Source organism: Drosophila subpulchrella, unplaced genomic scaffold (genome assembly GCF_014743375.2).
Source record: "Drosophila subpulchrella strain 33 F10 #4 breed RU33 unplaced genomic scaffold, RU_Dsub_v1.1 Primary Assembly Seq24, whole genome shotgun sequence".
NCBI classification, from domain to species: domain Eukaryota; kingdom Metazoa; phylum Arthropoda; class Insecta; order Diptera; family Drosophilidae; genus Drosophila; species Drosophila subpulchrella.
The window spans coordinates 378,748-399,808 of record NW_023665550.1 but is presented as its reverse complement, the minus strand read 5'-3'; the positions used below and the strand labels follow the sequence as shown (position 1 = coordinate 399,808).

At 46.1% G+C, this 21,061-nt stretch overlaps 6 protein-coding genes across 30 annotated transcripts in view; 4 read left to right on the top strand and 2 right to left on the bottom strand.

Annotated features, from left to right (window-relative positions):
• The window catches only part of LOC119559408 (microtubule-actin cross-linking factor 1), a 69,238-nt gene extending 59,030 nt beyond the window's left edge, over positions 1 to 10,208 (top strand). For 9 of the 25 annotated variants that reach the window (XM_037872478.1, XM_037872477.1, XM_037872482.1 and 6 more), the window contains 15 exons: positions 104 to 329; positions 399 to 2,358; positions 2,418 to 2,592; positions 2,837 to 2,896; positions 3,214 to 3,258; positions 3,628 to 3,699; positions 3,843 to 4,017; positions 4,086 to 4,203; positions 4,271 to 4,500; positions 4,560 to 4,677; positions 6,171 to 6,364; positions 7,515 to 7,788; positions 7,930 to 8,113; positions 8,636 to 8,722; positions 9,031 to 10,208. In XM_037872478.1, coding sequence (XP_037728406.1) covers positions 104 to 329; positions 399 to 2,358; positions 2,418 to 2,592; positions 2,837 to 2,896; positions 3,214 to 3,258; positions 3,628 to 3,699; positions 3,843 to 4,017; positions 4,086 to 4,203; positions 4,271 to 4,500; positions 4,560 to 4,677; positions 6,171 to 6,364; positions 7,515 to 7,788; positions 7,930 to 8,113; positions 8,636 to 8,722; positions 9,031 to 9,172 — 4,060 coding nt within the window. In that variant the 3' untranslated portion in view covers positions 9,173 to 10,208. Of the gene's footprint in view, positions 1 to 103; positions 330 to 398; positions 2,359 to 2,417; positions 2,593 to 2,836; positions 2,897 to 3,213; positions 3,259 to 3,627; positions 3,700 to 3,842; positions 4,018 to 4,085; positions 4,204 to 4,270; positions 4,501 to 4,559; positions 4,678 to 6,170; positions 6,365 to 7,205; positions 7,385 to 7,514; positions 7,789 to 7,929; positions 8,114 to 8,425; positions 8,492 to 8,635; positions 8,723 to 9,030 lie in introns of all 25 variants that reach the window. The other 16 variants (XM_037872499.1, XM_037872497.1, XM_037872492.1 and 13 more) reach the window with 5 other exon arrangements.
• Positions 10,209 to 10,268: 60 nt separating this feature from the next.
• LOC119559460 (E3 ubiquitin-protein ligase RNF25) lies at positions 10,269 to 12,390 on the bottom strand. Its single transcript, XM_037872566.1, has 3 exons — positions 12,266 to 12,390; positions 12,136 to 12,204; positions 10,269 to 12,076 (listed from the first exon to the last, which is right to left on the bottom strand). Exons 1-3 carry the CDS (start codon positions 12,271 to 12,273, stop codon positions 11,038 to 11,040), a joined length of 1,116 nt encoding a protein of 371 aa, XP_037728494.1. The 5' UTR covers positions 12,274 to 12,390; the 3' UTR covers positions 10,269 to 11,037.
• A 64-nt stretch (positions 12,391 to 12,454) lies between these two features.
• On the top strand, positions 12,455 to 13,953 carry LOC119559452 (enoyl-[acyl-carrier-protein] reductase, mitochondrial). The gene is made up of 2 exons (XM_037872554.1): positions 12,455 to 12,744; positions 13,007 to 13,953. Exons 1-2 carry the CDS (start codon positions 12,531 to 12,533, stop codon positions 13,864 to 13,866), a joined length of 1,074 nt encoding a protein of 357 aa, XP_037728482.1. The 5' UTR covers positions 12,455 to 12,530; the 3' UTR covers positions 13,867 to 13,953.
• On the bottom strand, positions 13,862 to 15,524 carry LOC119559450 (nedd8-activating enzyme E1 catalytic subunit). Its single transcript, XM_037872553.1, has 2 exons — positions 15,420 to 15,524; positions 13,862 to 15,342 (listed from the first exon to the last, which is right to left on the bottom strand). Exon 2 carries the CDS (start codon positions 15,301 to 15,303, stop codon positions 13,951 to 13,953), a length of 1,353 nt encoding a protein of 450 aa, XP_037728481.1. The 5' UTR covers positions 15,304 to 15,342; positions 15,420 to 15,524; the 3' UTR covers positions 13,862 to 13,950.
• Positions 15,525 to 16,742: 1,218 nt separating this feature from the next.
• On the top strand, positions 16,743 to 19,287 carry LOC119559449 (rac GTPase-activating protein 1). Its single transcript, XM_037872552.1, has 4 exons — positions 16,743 to 17,020; positions 17,081 to 18,011; positions 18,070 to 18,857; positions 18,912 to 19,287. The coding sequence occupies exons 1-4, from the start codon at positions 16,942 to 16,944 to the stop codon at positions 18,986 to 18,988; spliced, it is 1,875 nt and encodes a 624-aa protein (XP_037728480.1). The 5' UTR covers positions 16,743 to 16,941; the 3' UTR covers positions 18,989 to 19,287.
• Positions 19,288 to 19,712: 425 nt separating this feature from the next.
• Positions 19,713 to 21,059, top strand: LOC119559454 (very low-density lipoprotein receptor). Its single transcript, XM_037872556.1, has 2 exons — positions 19,713 to 20,513; positions 20,578 to 21,059. Exons 1-2 carry the CDS (start codon positions 19,751 to 19,753, stop codon positions 20,757 to 20,759), a joined length of 945 nt encoding a protein of 314 aa, XP_037728484.1. The 5' UTR covers positions 19,713 to 19,750; the 3' UTR covers positions 20,760 to 21,059.
• The last annotated feature ends 2 nt before the right edge of the window (positions 21,060 to 21,061 follow it).

The following is a 21,061-nucleotide window of genomic DNA, read 5'->3' as shown; positions in this document are numbered from 1 at the left end:
AAAAAAAGAATGCACTTGCCAATTACTCTTGTTTTTGCGCTTGCGTTTGGCACACTTTAGATTTCCTAACTTCCCTGTCTAATTTATTTTATTCATCTTCCAGACAAGCTGTGGAACTGACGGAACGCACTTCACCCGAGCAGGCAGCATCGATTCGCGAACCCTTGTCGGTAGTCAATCGACGCTGGGAAGCTCTTCTCCGTGGAATGGTCGAACGTCAGAAGCAATTGGAGCATGCTCTCTTGCACTTGGGCCAATTCCAGCATGCGCTCAACGAGCTGTTGGTCTGGATCAACAAGACCGACGGTACTCTGGACCAACTGAAACCGGTAAGCCAAAGAATTTAGAAGGAGCAAGTCTCGTTGAATACAAGTTCGAATGTGATTACAATATTCTAGATTCCTGGAGACCCACAACTGCTCGAGGTTGAGTTGGCTAAGCTAAAGGTGCTGGCCAACGACATTCAGGCCCACCAGAACTCAGTGGACACATTGAACGATGCGGGCAGACAATTGATCGAAACCGAGAAGGGATCTGTGGAGGCATCTACCACGCAGGAGAAACTGCGCAAACTCAACAACGAGTGGAAGCAACTGCTGCAAAAGGCCAGTGACCGACAGCACGAACTGGAGGAGGCTCTACGCGAGGCTCACGGCTATATCGCTGAGGTCCAGGATATTCTGGGCTGGCTGGGTGATGTCGACGCTGTGATCGGAGCAAGCAAACCGGTGGGGGGACTGCCTGAAACTGCCACCGAGCAGCTGGAACGCTTCATGGAGGTGTACAACGAGTTGGACGAAAACAGGCCCAAGGTTGAAACGATTCAGGCCCAGGGCCAGGAGTACATCAAGCGGCAAAACCAGATGAAGGTATCGTCCAGCAATTTGCAGCATACACTCCGTACGCTCAAGCAACGCTGGGATGCAGTGGTATCACGTGCATCCGACAAGAAGATAAAGCTAGAGATTGCGCTTAAGGAAGCCACCGAATTCCATGATACCCTTCAAGCCTTTGTAGAATGGCTCACCCAGGCCGAAAAGCTGCTGTCCAACGCCGAACCCGTGTCCCGCGTTTTGGAAACAATTCAGGCTCAGATGGAGGAGCACAAGGTGCTGCAGAAAGATGTTAGCACCCATCGCGAAGCCATGCTGCTGCTGGACAAGAAAGGAACTCACCTCAAATACTTCAGCCAAAAGCAGGACGTGATCTTAATCAAGAATCTGCTCGTGTCTGTTCAGCATCGCTGGGAACGAGTAGTGAGCAAGGCCGCGGAACGCACTCGAGCTCTGGATCACGGTTACAAAGAAGCCCGTGAGTTCAACGATGCCTGGAGCGGCATGATGCAGTATCTGCAGGAGACCGAACAGGTGCTGGATCAGATCATTGAGGAGGCCACTGCCTCCAAGGAACCGCAGAAGATCAAGAAGTACATTGGCAAACTGAAGGAGACTCATCGTCAGCTAGGTGCCAAGCAATCGGTCTACGATGCCACCATGCGAACTGGAAAGAATCTCTTAGAGCGGGCGCCGAAGGGCGATCGCCCAGTGCTGGACAAAATGTTGCTCGAGCTGAAGGAACAATGGACCCGAGTGTGGTCCAAGAGCATCGATCGTCAACGCAAGCTGGAGGAGGCTCTGCTTCTTTCCGGACAGTTCAGCGATGCTCTGGGTGAGCTGCTTGAGTGGCTGAAGAAGGCCAAGAGCCGCCTGAACGAAAATGGACCGGTCCACGGAGATCTAGAGACGGTTCAGGGTCTTTGCGAGCACCACAAGCACATTGAGCAGGATCTGCAGAAGCGCGCAGCACAAATGCAGGGTGTTCTCAAAACTGGACGCGACTTAGAGCGATCTGGCAACAATCCTGAAGTTGGACGTCAGCTCGACGAGATGCAATCAATTTGGGAAGAGGTCAAGAGCGCCGTTGCCAATCGAGGCGAACGTCTCCAAGTTGCGCTCGTTGATGCCGAGAAGCTGAATGCTCGTGTCCAGGCTCTCTTCGATTGGCTGGATCATGCCGAGCACAAGCTTCGATACGCCAAGAATGCCCCTGATGATGAGAAGGTGTCGCGCGAAATGATGGATATCCACATGGAGTTTATGAAAGATCTGCGGATGCGCGAGCGGGAAAAGACCGAGACGTTCGAGTACGCTGAAGACATCATCAATAAGGCCTATCCTGATGCCATCCCGATTATCAAGAACTGGCTGTCGATCATTCAGCAGCGCTGGGAGGAGGTGCGCCAATGGGCCATTAACCGTGAGTCAAAGCTGGAGCAGCACCTGCAGTCGCTCAAGGATTTGGACGACACAATTGAGGAGCTCCTTGCCTGGCTCAGCGGACTGGAGGGCACTTTGTTGAGTATGTATTGGAATTATATTAAATTATAGAAAGAAGATTCTATTTGAAGTCCTTTGCAGACTTGAAGCACGAACAACTTCCGGATGAGATTCCCCCTGTGGAGAAACTGATCGAGGACCACAAGGAGTTTATGGAGAACACGGCTCGCCGCCAAAACGAGGTGGACCGCGCTTGCAAGCCAAGACAGTTGCCTCCGGGAGCTCGAAAGCCGTCTCGCAGCGGCAAGACGCCAATGTGAGTAGACCAATTCCTTCACAGGTTGATGCCAAAACTGTAACTTTGCTGTATATATCCTCTCTATATTATTATTTTGTGTATTTATTTTTGCCATTTCTTTTTATATTCTTTCTTTTGTATCCACCACCTTATTGCTACAATATTCCAAAACCAAATCCAAAAACCCCGCAACGTCTCGCACACCTATTTCTCTGCCTATCCAAAAACCACACCAACCAATGAACCAACTACCGACCGACAGTCGTGGCTCCAGTCACGATCTGCGTGAGCAGTCACCCGACGGCACCCTGAGGCGTCAAAGGTTTGGACGCAAGTTTATACTCTAATGCCCGCTACTCGTTTCATCCACTTGCCCAGTGGCGAATGTGCTTACCCACCATACACTATCGAATGGACTTGTTTATTGCCTAACATCCGATATTCCAAAACCACCCCAGAAACTCGTTAAAAGCCCCAAACTAGCGCTAAAATCCGTAGCTGCTAACGCACAAATCCTACCAATCTAGCACTCCACAAAAAAAACACCCTGCTTAATCATTGCTGCTAAAACCATTGCTTGTTCGACCCGAAATCTTTCTACATATGTATAACTAATTATGTTTATCACTCTTTTCATAGCTTCAAGGGATCTCGAGACCAGGGACTCAACGCCCGCAAAGGAAGGTGAGTTATCATTGGGACTAAATTCTCCCTAATTCAAGAATAGATAGATTCCGCATGTATTTCTAAATTCTAAAATCGAAATTCTTTTGTTTTCAACAATTTTTGGAAATGCTGCGTCTACAAATGTTCGAAATATTTATAAAAATATCAATTTATGTTGTTCTATCTGTGTTACTGGCCATTATGTTCTGCGTATTCTGTTCATTACTTTATCGTTTTGTTTTGTCTCTTTTTGAATCTACTTTCATCTTGTCTACACACTACGCTACTCCGTAAACGTTGATCATACCGCTCGAATATCAAATATCAAACTATGCATCTTGCCGCTTTTTTGCCTTTGTCTATGTCAAAAACAAAATCTCTGAGCAGCCGTATCACGCCCACGCGTGACACTCCCGACAGAGATCGCCTGCCCCATTACGGCCCCCGATTCTCGCCAAGGTAAGTCCTTAATAACCCCCAATATCATCTAATGCTGTGCATGGCGAGTACTCTTGCACAAATGTTTGTACTATATGTAGTTTTGCTCATCATATACTCAACTGTCGGGGACTTCTTATTTAAAATGTTCAATTTGAATTTAGCACCTCTGGACCAGAACTGGAATTCCGTTCGCCACGCGCCAAACTCCTGTGGACCAAGTGGCGCGATGTCTGGATGCTCTCATGGGAGCGCCAGCGTCTGCTTAACGATCATCTCCTGTACCTGAAGGATGTGGAGCGTGCCCGCAACTTCAGCTGGGACGATTGGCGCAAGCGCGTAAGTACTTTAACCCACCATTTTCTTAGCAACTGAATATTTATGTTTATTTCGATATTCCCTTTAAGTTCCTGAAGTACATGAACCACAAGAAGTCGCGCTTGACGGATCTGTTCCGTAAAATGGACAAGGACAACAATGGCATGATTCCACGCGATGTTTTTATCGATGGCATACTCAACACAAGTAAGTTCCTGGAGGCTCTTCCCTTAACCTTACAAAGTGCTCAACTAATGGCGTTACCTTCCCATAGAATTCGACACCTCTGGATTGGAAATGAAGGCTGTAGCCGATCTGTTTGATCGCAATGGCGAAGGTCTCATCGACTGGCAAGAGTTCATTGCTGCCCTCCGTCCTGACTGGCAAGAAAGGAAGCCGGCCAATGATTCGGATAAAATACACGACGAGGTCAAACGTCTGGTCATGCTGTGTACCTGCCGGCAGAAGTTCCGAGTATTCCAAGTTGGCGAGGGCAAGTACAGAGTAAGTTGGAGCCTATATTTTTCTTGAACGAAATTAAATTAGTTATGGATTTCTTCCAGTTCGGAGACTCCCAGAAACTGCGCCTGGTTCGCATTCTTCGCAGTACTGTTATGGTGCGCGTGGGAGGCGGCTGGGTAGCACTGGACGAATTCCTGCAGAAGAACGATCCTTGTCGCGGTAAGTGGACCATCTATCCGAAGCTATCCAAACACCTTATTAAGTTGTGTTGAGTACACACATTTTCAAAATTTGTTGGACTTCATCCATTCCACATTAGTACCAGTCACATATATCATAATCTACAATAATATTTTAGAGTAATCTTTTAGTCCGCATTTTAAATATTTCACCCAACTCATGCATTTTGTCTACCCAGATGCTGTGCATCGTTTGCTCATTTCATTTAAACGCATTCATATCACACCTAGGTACAGTTGTGCTTAACAACTAATTATACTTTAATGCCAAATAATAATAATACCAAACGGATATGGTCATTTAACCAACCAACAAACAACCTACCAACAATAAACTACTGTGCCTAAATAATAATAGCCAAAGAACCCGGAAAATAAAGAGAGAAACCTTTGTTTAAGCCTCATTATTAATTCTGGTCCTTAAGTTGCCCTAAACAACGCTAAAACAAAATTAACAGTGTGCCTAAGGCGAACTATATATGTAATTGCCATCCAGCCAGTGCCAAAAGCCACTTCATACACAATAACCCAGCCAACAAAATCAACAACCGAACCCAATGAAACCCAAAGCCCAAACAATCTAGCCGAGGGTTGGCCATTACTTTACTCATGCTCATTTTCGTCGCTTCGTTTACCTAACTTCGTAACAACTAGCTGCTATAAGTCCATAAAAACACACACCAACGCCTACCAAAAACTATCCTGTCTACCTACTGTACTATTCCCTATTAACTAGTGATACTAACCAGGTTTCTCCACCCAACTTCTAGTGGTAGTCAAAAAACGATATGTACTTCTTAACCATTATTTAAAAACGCTTTTTGTTAACCCTATCCTACTTTAGAACTAACATTCTGCATTATTTCTTAAACAGTTAATCATCCTCTGTAGACTAACAGGGGCTTTGTAGACTGTACTTCATGTCACGCATTTTATGTTTGAAGCCTCACGGAATTCGCTGTGCGTCCTCTAGTAAAATTTGAATTTGTGTATTAATTTGTGTTATTTGTTTTTCGTTTTTTACTAATCCAATTTTATGTTTACCCCTTTTTCTTTTTCAAAATGGTTTCCCTTATTATACCGAAACTCGATTGAATATTGATTAATCGAACCCGAAAAATATACATATATGTGTACTCTTCGCTTGCGCTGCCCGCTCGCCACGCCCACGACCACGCCCACGCCCGACATGCACCCGCCTGTGCCCACACCAAATACTAAACAACAAACAAATCCAAAAAACAAAAACCACAAAACTGAAAACTGAAAACAAACTGACAAATACTTTGCGGTAACGAACTTTCGTTGTTATTGTTGTTGTTTATATGTTCGCCCTACAACAAAACATTGCCTATCCGTGTACATGTTATATGTGGGTGCATATGCCATGCCAATGCGTATAAATGCATCCGTGCATCTGCCACTGCAATCGCAATCGCTACCAAAACCAATGCAACTGTTACCCGGGAGCAGCCAAGGGACGCACTAACATAGAGCTACGCGAGCAATTCATATTGGCCGATGGCGTCTCGCAGAGCATGGCCGCATTCACGCCCAGACGTTCCACGCCCAATGCGGCCGCCACTGCCTCCTCCTCACCCAATGCCCAGAATGGCGGCAGCTCCAACTTGCCGCCTTATATGAGTGGACAGGGTCCCATCATCAAGGTAAATCAAAAAGCAATCAGCAAAAGAATCTGCCACAGAAACTTAAGGCGTCCTTCTCCTTATTTCATTCTTATCAGGTTTGTCCTTGTTCAGAGTTGATGCGATTTTTATCCTTCAGAAAAGCTAATATACACCTGACTATGTAAACTTCCATGAAGTGGTGTTTGATGTAATAATTCAGTTTTCGAAAATCAAGAATATAACGTTCTTATTTACCAGTTATGACTAAATTGAATTTATACACTTTATTTTTTGAAAAGTCATTAAAAAGATACCTTTAAAGAAATATATTAGCTTCATTGAAGAGTAAATATGCCATCAATTCTGATACTGACAAATTTGAACGGAAATGGAAAGGGAGAAAATGGTATAAAACAGTTAAGTGGTTTACGAGAAAGAGGTAAACCCTTTCTCCAGTCCCGAGCCCAATCCTTTGCCCGTCCAAACATGTCCCCATCCTACAAGGGCACGAGGTAAGTGCTCCTTTGGTCCAATTTTGGGTTCGTTGTGTGTGTTGTTGACAAAGAAAAGCTCTCGCTGCTGCGCCGCCGACTCTTTATATTTCATTTGTTTACATATCTGCATGAGAACCGAATACTTTCGTAACGATATATTTGTTTAACTCGAATTTTCTTAAGTACTGAAGTATATTTTGTATATGTGTTTGCGACTTTTTTGAGTTTAAGCTAGAGTACAGTACACCCCACACTATTTATGATGAGGTTATTTGACTACTAGGCCAGGTTAGGTTGTTGTCCACGGCTTAAATGATCATAAACCGTTTGCCAGCTTAATAAAGTCTGTCCATTGTTGGTTAAACGTATTGAAACTAATTCCCTAGCCGACGAGCACTTGGCCGAGCTAATGCCAATCTTTGAGAAAATCCGTGCTCAAGACCAGGTTCCATGCGCCTTTCCTATTCACATGGGTGCCGGCGGCACGGTATTCGTCCGTTGCAATACCAGCCGCTCGGTGCCGCTGAGTCCACACGTGCTGCATTGTCATCCAACAACACACTGGGTAAGTTCGCAGACAGCAGGAGACGAAGAAGCTGCGCTCCAGGAGGAGTGCTTGAATTTGGTTCCATTTTCACGGGGTCCTGAATTTAGAATGGAATCAGTGTTAAAATGCATGTTTATTTTCCGCACAGGTACGCGAGCGATCGGTTCGCTCCATACCCATGTCGCGCCCATCGCGCTCCTCACTCTCGGCCAGCACCCCCGACTCCCTGAGCGACAACGAGGGCAGTCACGGAGGACCTTCGGGCCGCTACACACCCCGCAAGGTCACCTACACGAGCACGCGCACGGGTCTCACGCCAGGAGGCTCTCGTGCGGGCTCCAAGCCCAACTCGCGACCACTCAGCAGACAAGGATCGAAGCCGCCATCGCGACATGGCTCCACGCTGTCGTTGGATAGCACCGGTAAGTAGTCGGTGGATCGCAGCAATTATTATTTGAGTTTAAGGATCCCGTTCAGGGGAAAAGTTGGATATGATAATAAGCCTGCGTACTCTTAAAGCCCACTTCTCAAAGAGCAGAAGCTAATAACTTGCATTTTTGTAGACGATCACACACCCTCTCGCATTCCGCAACGCAAACCATCGACGGCCAGCACCGCCAGCGGCACCACGCCTCGTCCGGCGCGTCTATCGGTGACCACCACGGCGACTCCCGGAAGCCGTCTCAACGGCACCAGCACCATCACCCGCAAGACCGCCTCCGGATCGGCCAGTCCGGCGCCCACAAGGTAGGATTCTATGATTTAATCAGTTCGGCGAATCAGTAATAGCGGGGACGTTGGGCGGGATCAAACCACATTAATTATTCAAACTCTTATTAATTTATTATTTTTATTTTCACACTGATTTCGGTGTACCGCATTAACTCTTGACCAACACCACTCACACAAACAATCAACATCATGAAACGCTAACCTTCAACACAATTGGCATTTGACCATTTGAAATTGGCTTGAACGCAACTAAAAAATGCAACTAAAACTTGTGCCTGCCCCTTCCAAAACACAAAAATCAAAAATAAACATTAAATACTGAAACAGCAACGGAGGCATGAGTAGATCATCCAGTATACCAGCACTAACAGGCTTCGGCTTCAAACCTATTAGGTAATACAGCCCTTTCAACACTTACCATAAATACATACTCATAAGTTTAGGCTAGTCATAAGACAGATCAAATATCGTAGGCAGCGGTTATGGTTTACCTTTGCTAACTATCGTTGTACTTACTACCCCCTAAAACACGAAAAGCCGGCCATCACGGATTCCGATTAAGATACCCTCATTCGATTCCAAGTCAACATCGCCCAGCTCGACTACGAATCCAACCAGCTTGGGGTAAAGTTAATAAGCTCACAACAAAGACATTACCTAGTCAATTTTCAACTCTGTCTATATCAAGTAATTATGATTTACACTCGTCTAAAGTTATTGTTAAGTTTCCTTGTTTGTTATACCTTTTCCAAGCATGTAAATGTTAATGTGCATGTCCGTGCCATGAAAACAACAGGAACACGACCAAAAATGCTTTGGACTAATGCTTAAGTTCGATTATTAGAGTTAAATACATTATTGTTATTTTTATGTGTTATAATGTGTACAAAATTTTGAAGAGTTGAAACTAATCCATTCTCTTTCGATCCCAGGCGAAACATCAGCGGTAGTTCCACGCCCTCTGGCATGCAGACGCCGCGGAAGAGTTCAGCGGAGCCCACTTTCAGCTCGACCATGCGGCGCACTTCGCGTGGAACAACACCAACGGAGAAGCGCGAACCGTTCCGGCTGTAAGAACGCGACCTCACAGATGAGGATGACAATAGAGAAGCAGAGAATGCCAATATTTAAACCACACACACAAATTAACGTACTAACTACGCACTGAAGTTCTAAACTAAACCAAACCCTCCTCAGAAATAACCGAGTCTACATTAACAATGAATGTAGCAGGAACAGCACACAGTTCCAAAGAGACTACCCTTGAAGTGTGGAGTGGAAAAGCGAATCAATTTATAGTTGTTTACACTATATATATTTTGTAAAAGACACGCAGTTAAGATGAAAGTAATGCAGACATATAGCTAGCACACAAAGTTGATCAGACAAGCAACCTACTTACGAGTACTACTAATACTTATACTACCTTTTGCTACTACTAATTTGTAATGCCTACTACCTTTATTCACTAGTTATACACGTTTCCAAAATTATGATTTGTATATACTTATAAAGCGAAAAGCAAGCGTAAATTAATGAAAAATACACTCCAAGTGCTCTAAGGCAATTAAAAACTACTAGAAAAAATACAACATTCGAATGAAAAGTCGGGGCCTCTGCTGCAAACTAACTTCGGTTTGAGGGCTCCATTGGAATCGCCAGTCCGATGGATACCCAGCCAAGAACGGGGAGTGGCAGAAGCAAAACGACCAAAAAAATAACTAAACCCGTTAAAGGATAAAATTTGATTTTGTTTTGTTATTAAACTAATAGGAAAGAGAAAATTGTAAGCCGCATAAAGAAAATATTTAATTATATACTAAAAGTCATTACTATAAGTTTAATTAATATTTAACTGTTAAGAGACAAAAACACACAGATTTTGTATTGCATAATTATTTTGTTTTTTATATGCAATACCAGCGATTGAATTACGATGCAGATGGGTGAAACAAAAACGATCCCGTTTATATAAATATTGTAAAATACTAATACTAAATTATTTTGTTGTACGAAACGAACGAAATGCATTAAAACTCGTTTTTTGTAATTCTATTAAATTAAAACAATTTAAATGCGAAATAAACATTTACAAAAAATAACAACATAACCCAATGTTTTTTGACTTTTTAGTGATGGATCCCACGGAAGTTAAACTCAAAACACAGGATTTGATTTCCGAATTTGATTTATTCATTAAAGTTCTCAATCGTAGTATTTATTTGACACATTGAAATTGGAATTTCGATATAATACCATGGTCGATCACTGCTGATCACTATTCGGATTCCTACAAACACTCAATTAATTGTGATATTTAAATATGTATGCATGCATGCTAATGCAGATGCCCTGTATCGGGATTCTCCTTCTCTGCTGCCTCCCGACCTCCATTCACTGACTAGAAATGCCGCTCCAACTTCAATCGCCCAACTTAGTCAAGAATAAGCTGGGTTCTTACTTTTCTTTGTGCTATAGGCTGCCAGAGATAGAAATATTTATACTAAACGTCGAAGTGCAGTTGCAGATTATGCGTAAGTGGATATCAATACCGTCGTCTCCTCGATCTTCTCAATGCTGTGGTGTAATCTCGTCAACGCCAGCGCTGCCAGTTGGTTCTGCTAAATACATGCTCTAAGCGCTAACTATCAAAGGCCCTACTAATATCGGATCGGCATGGTGCCGCAAGTCTTTTGTAAATCATTACAAATATCATTATAGTTAAGGTACAACTAAATATCATCATTAATATAATCCAAATTAGCTAACCCGGCTCGCTAAAGCTAACTAAACATAAGTATATACGAACTTAAAAATTCACAGAAACGAGTGCGCCTCACGAAATTAAACCTGGGCCGTTTGGGTTGGTGCTTCATTGTGTATTAGCAGCATGGCATCGCAATGGGTATCCGGATCCCCATCTCTTTCGGAAGCCATCGTCACCTGGCATGCCCGGAGCTGGCTGACTGGGCCTTTGTCTGCTTGCCGTTGCCCGAATTCGATGTAGAACCGCCGGCGGTGGCCGGAGCTGTAGCCGCATTCTGCTCTCGATCCCTTTCCACCCGATGGTGGTGACCATGCTGATGTTGGTGATGGTGCCGCCGGCCCCCGCGATAGTGGCGACGATTGTGATGATAGTTATTATTGGTCGGCTCTGGCATGATACGCTGGGTCTCCTGCACGACGGGCGCAAATGTGGAACTAGTGGTTGGCTTGATGGCCTCCTCCTTGGCCGGTCCCTCCAGCTTCTTGGCTGCCTCGGCCTCCTCGCGACGACGCCTTCGCCTGATGTCCTCCTCCGTCTCGATTGAAATCACGGCAGATCCCTCGGCCTTCACATCGATGATGGCTCCGCGACTCTTCTGCTGCAAATACAGTTCCGACATGCGCTGCTGCATCTGGCGCAGCTCCTCGGTCACCTTAAAGTCCGGAGCATTAAGGAGCTCCGACGGGGGCATGGCGCACTTGAGGCTATCCGTTTCGTCGCCGATGTGCTCACGGCAGACAGGACACAGGGCCTGGAAGGGATCCGCCGTCTTCTGCAGCCAGGCGGGCAGCTTGTCGAACTCCTCCTGGTAGTTGCGGCGCAGGGCATTCAAATGGCGGGCCAGGCAGTAGCTGTGCAGATAGTGGAAGCACTCGGTGCGGGTGAACTCGTCGCCGTCGGCGAATCCGTACAGACATACGACACACTGACCACTGGGCAGATTGCTGCCGCTCAGGTGCTCCCGCACCACCTCGATGAGGTCGAAGACCACCGGAAACCCAAGGGACTCCTTGATCTTCGCATTGCAGGCGCTTCGAATGGCCTCCAAGCGGGCATCGTCTAGTCCCCGCGGACGCAGCAGCTTAAATGTGGGACTCTCCTCCGGATATCCGGGTGTCGGCTGCACCTGCAAAGTGACGCACACGTACTGCTGCTCCTCTTCCTCGCCGGTCAAAGGCAGTACCGTGGTCTCAATCTGCTCCACATCGCCGCTTTATAGGGATTTCAATATCTGTATTACTACCGTAAACACATCGGTTTTATCACCTACCTGGGCGTGCGTTTGATGCGAACATCGTCCATTAGGATGGCTTCCAGCGACTCCACCTCGTCTTGTAAACTGCAAAGATCACAAATTTGTAATGAACCAAAGGTCCGATTTACCACATTCGAGTGCTTACGCGTCCATTTTGCCACCGGTTAATTTACTTTTTTGAGTATTTCTTGGAGTTTTGTTTAAAAAATCGATTTGAGACACCTGAAATTCTGCGAAAACACGACGGCTGTTTTTTGATTTGCTGGAAATACCAAGAATGTAATTATCAAAATACTCAAAAATTCGGTCGCACTTAAACATGATGTTGCTGTTTAACTGGAACGGTCACACCGGCCTGCATAACAATTTCCATTTCTTATTTTATCAGTCGCATATCCTATTATCACCAAATGTTGCGCCGGGGGTTTTTATTTGGAACCAGCCCCACCTTGCGGAGCCGCCACATGTCGGTAGTGGCCAAGTCCTTGAAATACACACAACACGGCGAACCGCAAGATGTACTGCAACTGGTGGAGGACAAGCTACCTGATCCCAAGGACAAACAAGTGCTGGTCAAGATCCTTGCGGCCCCTATCAACCCGGCGGACATTAACACAATTCAAGGTATGCCGGGTTTTAAGACGCATAATAATTATATGCAAAAAGCAATGCGATAAGCTGTACGCACTGCACTGCAGAAAGGGTAAAGTCCTATCGACCTTATGAAACTAAGACTTGATTTTAACTGACCCAACTACACTTCTAAATTAAGAAACTGGATTCCTGAAAAAGTGTTTTTAAGCTGTTGATAGTTATCGTTGTACTTTGAACTATGTTCCTTTTAAGAATCCAGAGTACATATATAAAACATTTCTTAATCGCACAGGAAAATATCCGGTGAAGCCCAAGTTTCCAGCCGTCGGCGGCAATGAATGTGTGGCGGAGGTCATCTGCGTGGGCGACAATGTCAAGAGCTTGGAGGCGGGGCAGCATGTCATTCCCCTGGCCACCGGCCTGGGCACCTGGACTACGCACGCCGTTTATAAGGAGGATCAACTGATGGTCGTGTCCAAAAAAGTGGGATTGGCTGAAGCCGCCACCTCAACGGTAAATCCCACCACCGCCTACCGTATGCTTAAGGACTTTGTGCAGCTTTGTCCGGGTGACACCGTCATTCAGAACGGAGCCAACAGCGCCGTGGGTCAGGCAGTGCATCAGCTGTGCCGCGCCTGGGGTATTAATAGCATTGGCATCGTTCGCGATCGCCCCGAGATTGCCGAGCTCAAGCAGATGCTGCAATGCCTTGGAGCTACCGAAGTGCTAACCGAGGCTGAAATCCGCACCAGCGACATCTTCAAGTCGGGCAAGCTAAAGAAGCCCCGCTTGGCCTTCAATTGTGTGGGCGGAAAGAGTGCCACGGAGGCGTCGCGGCATCTGGACAACGGTGGAGTGATGGTCACCTATGGTGGCATGTCCCGCGAGCCCGTCACCGTGGCCACCGGACCGCTCATTTTCAAGGACATTGCATTTAGAGGCTTCTGGATGACACGCTGGTCAAAGGAGAACTACAGCTCCCCGGAGCGTTCGAAAATGTTTCAGGAAATCTTTGAGCTGATGGAGCAAGGGAAGTTCGTGGCCCCGAACCATGAGATGGTGCCCTTAAATAACTTTAAAGACGCTGCAGCCGCAGCCTTGAACTTCCAGGGATTCACCGGCAAGAAGTACATCTTGGACATGAACGTTTAGTTGCGTAACTTGGGGCTGATCCTGCCAATTTATTTACATACATATTGTATTGTGTATTAAAAATGTTATATACTGTGATACAACTCAGACCATCTCAACCTCATTGGACTGGTACTTTAACTGCAGGGTGAGGGCAGAGGGCGAGGTAACATCGGTAACCGTCAGCTGCTGGCCATCCTGTAGGCCTAATTCGCCCAGGGACTGCGTTAGGTTCTTGCGCGTTGCCTCCTCAATGCTCTTTACCGTGGACATATACAGAGTCCGCCGCTTGCCATCTTTCATCACAGTGGTAAGAGCCGGGCTTTTGAGCTGGAACCGCGGAGAGTCACACATCAGCTTTATTAAGTCCTCCAGCGTGGTGGTGTTGGGATCCTCGACGGGCAGCGGCTGAGGTGTGTTGCTGCAGGCCAAGCAGTTCTCCGACTTTTCAGCCTCGTAGGTATAAGTGTAGATCCCGTCAAGGTCGTTGAAGTTCAGATAGTTGGACATGCTATCATAGCAGCTTGTAGCCAACTTAAAGATCTCCAGGGCGCAGGCGGCGGCTATAGCTGCATTCGTACTGGCCACGGCGGGGATTATGTGCTTAACCACGCCCTGGACCAAACGATAGGTGACTCCGGTAATGTTGAACTCGTTGGCCCGCTCCAGAGCCCTTTCGTAGACCCAGCCAATGTGCTGAGGATCGTCGCCATCCAGGGGAACACCAAACGGATTCTGTTTCTCCCATTGTATGATCTTCACGTACTCAATGCAGTGTTCCGGCAGCCTGGGAGTATTCGCTATGGTGCACAGGGGATAGTTTACCTGCGGCGGGAACAAGTCCAGGGTGCACTCAATGCAGGCCGACAATCCGGGCAGGATGACGCGGGCATTGCCCTTGAAGCCCTCGGTGCCGCCATCAATCATGGGCACTATGGAGCTGGTATCTAATGTGCCGTCTTCCTCGTAGCGCAGCATGGAGAGCAGCATGCCGTTTATCCAGCGCCGGGCCACTATTGAGTCCAGTCCACAGACGATCAGGCGGAACTGCTGGTAGAAGGACTCGTCGAAGTCCTGGATCTTTTTGAAGTGAGGAGTCACCCGGCAGGTTGGCACTCGTCCGTTGATAAAGCGCGCCGCGCACTCGGCCTTCGAGGCGCCAATGTCCGTGCGGCGGAACAGGAATTGGCGGTTCAGGTTGGACAGCTCAATGGTGTCCATGTCAATGACATGCAGGTTGCCAAAGCCCATCAGAGCCAGATCCTTCAGCAGCTCGCAGCCCAGACCGCCGGCTCCAATGATCAGAACCTGGCACTCGGTCTGCAGGAACTCCAGATTCTCCGGCGAGGAAGCGAAGTCGTCTTTGCAAAAGGGGCCTTCGCGCTCTAGGATATTCCGCAGTCCATTGAAGCGCTTGCTCTGCAGGATCAGGGCAGGATTGGGCGAGTGGACAGACATTTTTGAAACAAAATCGAGACTGCGATTTGTTTAGCCACACTGGTCGAGATGAAACAAATGTTAGAGATGGTTGTTTAAAATTATAATATTTTTAATATAGATTTTTAGTAACTTACAACCAATACAAATAAAATTCATACAGATATTAATTTACATTTATCAAGTAAAGTTAATACATTTTAAACATTCTGGCTAGCTGGGATTTATTTTCGATAGGTAATGCACGACTTGAGACTATCGAAGGCAAAGTTGATGCCCATCTCTAAGGTCCTGTTTACACTATAGTGAAGTTATAGCGCAACACTATTTTACATAGTCTTTTACAGGCCTCGGTATTAGTTTGGTACTTTGTGATTTAAGCCTAGAACTCATATTGGCAAAGAGTTTCACTATCCGAAAAATCGTGTTCTTTGTAGTGTGACCGAAGTTGTCAAAGATCACCCGGAATGCATGTAGCATGATCTTACTAACAAATCAATTCGAGCATTTTAAAAAGGAAGAGTCTGCTGGAAGTGGAATTTTCATCGAATGTTTTTGTTTATGTAAATTAGTAGTTCAAAGCATCATTCTCGTCCCACGGATGCTTCGCCATCTGCAGTCCAGCTCGCTCAATCTAGACTCGAGTGCTAGGCTACATCGTCGGCGATTGAACACCACAGAATCTAATTGGTTTTATATAATTCGGGTATTCCCTTAACTGCTGAACTGTTAAACCTTGGTAAGTTGGTAATCAACTGCTTTATACAAACTCCATTTTCAGAAATGGAGGCTGTTGAATAGCTGAAACCCAGAGCTGTTACCCTAGTTCATTAAAAAGCCATAGGAACTCTGTAACATTTTATTATCTCGACCTTAGTACCTCTTTAGCTTAAAATTAATTTTGAATGCATATTAGTAGTTCTTCTTAAAAAAAAAAATAAAATGCTTTAATGCTTTTTCTTTCTGCTTTAAATTTCGATAGAAACCATTCGTCGGTCGTTTCCTTGATCGCTAAAATGTTCTGTTGAACTTTCAACAATTCAACAGATTAGGGAATACTCAGAATGTATTTTTTAAAATTTATTTTGAGCGCAACCCGAAATAGTTCGTCGAAAAATCGTAGATCATATATGTATATGCTTTATGGATTTTGTGTCAATTTTGTTATTGGCAGCGTTCAGCAGAACAACATAATACCTGATGACTGATGGATTTTTTACGATAGTTCTGCTGAACGCACATGATTACTAATTATGATGCAAGCATTCTTGCAACTTCAGTAATCAAGTTTGTTCTGCTGAACGCCGCCATTGAGTTAACGCAGTGTAATTGTTATTTTGGAGAAATAGAGTTAATAAATTACCTTATTTTTGTAACACAACATTTTCTGTCTGAACAGACTTAATTATCGGTATTTTTTATTTGACAATAGAACTGGGTTTCAATTCGAAAGCGGTCACACTGTGTTCATGGCGTCAATTTGAAAACAACGGAACTCGAAAATTTTATCGCGTCCTTTTAAGCGTGCTCCGTTTGCTTGTTCGTTATTGTGGAAATAATACAGATTTTCATCAGAATTTGTGTTGAATCGAGGCATTCAGTGCGCAGGTTGTTCCTGCAAGTGAAAACCTATCCACAGATCCACAGAGCAAACTGAAGATGGCGCTCTCGGCCCTGGCATCCTTTGATGATCTGCGACGCTGCATGCAAGTGTTAACCGATGGAACTGCCGAGGAGGGTGAGTTAAAATGGCCACAAACGAGGTGAATGAATGCTCACATCCTCATCTCCCATCCAGAATTCCTGCGGTTCCTGCGCATGTTCGAGCAATACCACGAAAAGTGCGCTGGTTACGCGGCCGAGACGGCCAGGATCCAAAACGAGTTGGATAAGTCGCTAACGAAGATGGGCGACCTGGAGGGCAAGCTCTTCCACGCGCGCCGCATTATTGACATGGAGATCAAGGCGCGTCGTCAGGCGGAGCACGAACGCGACGCCATGGAGGGCAAGATCATGGCTGTGGCGGATCTGCTGCGTCACGAGCGCAATCTGAACAATGAGACACGCGACAAGCTGGCCTTCCTGCACACACTTCCCTCCTCAAGGAAGCGCAAATCGCTGAATGCTGTACGGGAGGATAAGTCCTATGGCGACATCAACTCCACCGGCTCGCTGCTTTCTGATCTGTCTATTACACACTCTGAGGACGACTTCCTTGATGTGCGTACATCGAAATCCTGGCGCGAGCACCGACCCTCGCTGCCCAAGAATACGATTCCCTGTGTCGGCAACAAGAGATCGCGCCTGAGTACTGGCCTGAACGGCAGTATGAACGGAAACACACCAACCACTAGTAAGTCACGGCGCTCAGGCGTGGGTATCGGAGTGGAGCAGCACACGGTGGATGTGGGTCAGGGCGCTGAGCGCTTTTGTGCCACTACCAAGGTAACCATACCCCAGGATGGGCAGGGAGTGATTAGAGCAGAGTCGACCATTGAGTCGCTACCAGTGATTGGGGGAAAAGAGAGGATTGGAGACGGACTGTCCTCGACGCCACGACGATCTGTACTGAAGGAGGCTACCGCTCCGCCGCTGACGCCGGTAAACGTGATGGCGGCGCACGTGACCGAATCCGGAACACCGCTGCAGCACCGTCCGCTAATGAGGAACCACACCTTTAGCCAGAAGACTTTCTTGCGCGGGGACAATTGCGTGCAGTGCCAAAAACGGTTGGTATCCTAAAACTCTCAGTTAAGCTTTATTCATTAAATATTATACTTTTTCAAGAATTCGGTTTGGGGCCGTTGGTCTGAGATGTCGGGATTGCCCGGTGCGCTGTCACATCGATTGTCGGTATCTGCTAACCGTTAGCTGTGTGCCCCAAACGGGAACGCCCACGACTAAGACCATGACCGGCTACGTCACAGACTTTGCCCCGTCTATTGCCCCAATGATTCCGGCTCTGATTGTGCACTGTGTCAACGAGATAGAGGCCCGTGGCCTTACTGAGGTGGGCCTCTACCGGTTGTCGTCGTCTGAGCGGGAGTACAAGGCTCTTAAGGAGCAGTTCTTGCGAGGCAAAGCCACTCCACATCTGGGCAACACGGACATCTACGTATTGTGCTGTTGTGTGAAGGATTTCCTTAGGTCTCTCACCGAGCCTCTCATTCCGACCAGCCAGTGGAAGGATTTTGCCAACGCTGTGCAGAATCCAGACACCAATATCGCTCAGGAGATGCTGTATAAATCGGTGAAGCAGCTACCTCAAGCCAATCGGGATACGCTGGCCTTCCTCATACTGCACTTCCAGCGCATTGCCCAGTGCCCAGTTGTGCTGATGCCGATCGATAACATCTCGCTCATCTTTGGCCCCACCATCGTGGGCTACTCCACGCCAGATCCCGACCAGCATGCGATCTACACAGAGGTCTTCACCCAGAAACAGGTGATGAAGGCACTGCTCGAGCTGCCCGTTTCGTTCTGGGAGCAATACATCGTTGTAGATCCAACAAGAACGCCGGCAACAGTGATCAAGAGGGTGCCCAGCAGCAAACATGACTTGCTGTCGCTGTATGGTAAGTGATATACGGAATTATTATAGTCTGTTTTCCTAATTATTTTTTCCACAGCAACTCCCTTCAAAGGCGGCACCATTAAGAAGCGAAAGTTTTATGGCACTCCGCCGGCATCTGCCCACAAGAAATAAAAAGCCCTTCCTCGTTGGAAGGCATTTGACGTGTTACTTAAGTTTACTTCAAGTATTTGCAGTTTTTTGTTTCCGGCCAGCCATCCCCGAGCTGTGTTTATATTTGTACCCAACTAACACAAGCCGCTTTTCTTTATAATTAATGCGTTCGATTATAAACTTAAGCCCATAATTCATACTAACGAAAGTATACTCATTTGGAGAAATAAAGTAAAATATGCATATGAAAGCAATGAGAAAAATAAACCAATAGATGAATAAATAACAATAATATAACGAATTTTATTCTATAAACTGTATTACTAGTGACTTTTTGTTTGCCAAGAATTAATACTATTTCGTGAGTAACACTTTTCTTTCCAGTGATTTTTTGACCCCGAACGATTGGCGTAATTGTTATGATTATCATAAATATGTCACCAATTTCCGCTGCTAAGAGAATTTAACCATTTTACAATCTTATTAATACAGAGAAATGGGGGATATTTCGTGCGCATTTGCCATTACAGTAGAATTACAACTAATATAACAAACTATACATGTACATTACGGAAAGACCAACTGATAACTTTATCTGAAAGCAAAACAAACTCAGTCAATGATACATGCAAAGCAATAATCAGAGCCGCTCAGAAAAGCCCATGACAGAACTTTACACTGCTATCGTCATATTTTCATCAAACAGGTTTGGATTGGACAGCTCCCGTAAAAACCTTACCCGCGACATGGAAGCGGCAGTCTGTTGATTGAAACCCATTCGGAATGTTCGAAGCGCATCAAAATCGATCCCTGCAGCTCGTAGTTCTCCTCTCCTTGGCGTTCGCCATTTGCTCTGGATCGCCGAACGCCTCGAGCTGCGGTCACCGGTGCGGAGGGGGCGACTGCATCCAACTGGACAAGCTTTGTGACGGCACCGCCGACTGCTCGGACGCCTCCGATGAGACTGCCGCCATGTGCGAGAAGGTCTGGTGTCCGGGATATGGGTTCCGCTGCAGCTATGGAGCGTGCATAGCCAGCACAGCGGTCTGCGATGGCAAGCGGGACTGTGTGGATGGATCGGACGAGGAGGGATGGCTGTGCCGGGCCCAGATGCAGCAGGCCAACTGCGACGACGGGGAAATGTACTGCTCCTCCGGCCAGTGCATGCCCTACTCCAAGTTGTGCAATGGGATCAGGGACTGCCGGGACGGGGATGACGAGCTGGAGTCCCTTTGCGAAGGTGTCGCCCACCCAACCACTGTCCGATCAACTACTGCGACCGCGGAAGTCGATCTTGCTGAGATGACTCCCACAGTGAAAGAGCAACCTCGTCCCTATCCTGTTGAGGGGAATGGGGAGTGCGCGATTCCACAGTTGCCAAACGTGATTGTGAAGCACTTTACTGATGCGATCCTAACTGCAGGATCCAGAGTAGCCAATGGGACTCGTATATTCTACGACTGTCCCGCTGAACACTCACTTAAGGGAGAGGACCAGAACATTTGTGAAGACTCATTGTGGGCTAAGAAGTTTCCATACTGCGAAAGTAAATCTGATCCTCAAATAACTTCTTTATTCTGTTTTATCAATATCATTTTACTTTTTTTCAGCGCCCCAAGCCTTTATCTTTAGCCTGGTGATATCCATATTCTCGTTCCTAATGGTGATATTGATATTCCTAATTTGGCGGGTTCGGCGAGACAATGGCGAGAGAAGGCAACGTGAGGAGCACATTTGGCTGGTGGAGACGAGTAGTACGCATCCCAAAGCAACTTACTTACCAAAGGTCTAAGGATAAGCTGAACATCAGCTATTATGCTTAAATGCTTATAAAGTTTAAATTGTAACCGTTTAAGTGCTGACAAACTCTGTTGAGATGCTGTTAAAAGTCACTGTTAATTTTAAAATCTTTAGACACTAAACGTATATATTTTTATCAAAAGTTAACTTTTTTTTGTATTATTTTTAAGACGAAACAAATCATACTTCAGGGTGATGCTATTAGAGCTGTAGAATCACTGTTTAAAATATTAAAAAATGTTTTTTTTTTAATCTAGTAGAATTACAGATCGAGTCAAGGACTTAATGCTAATA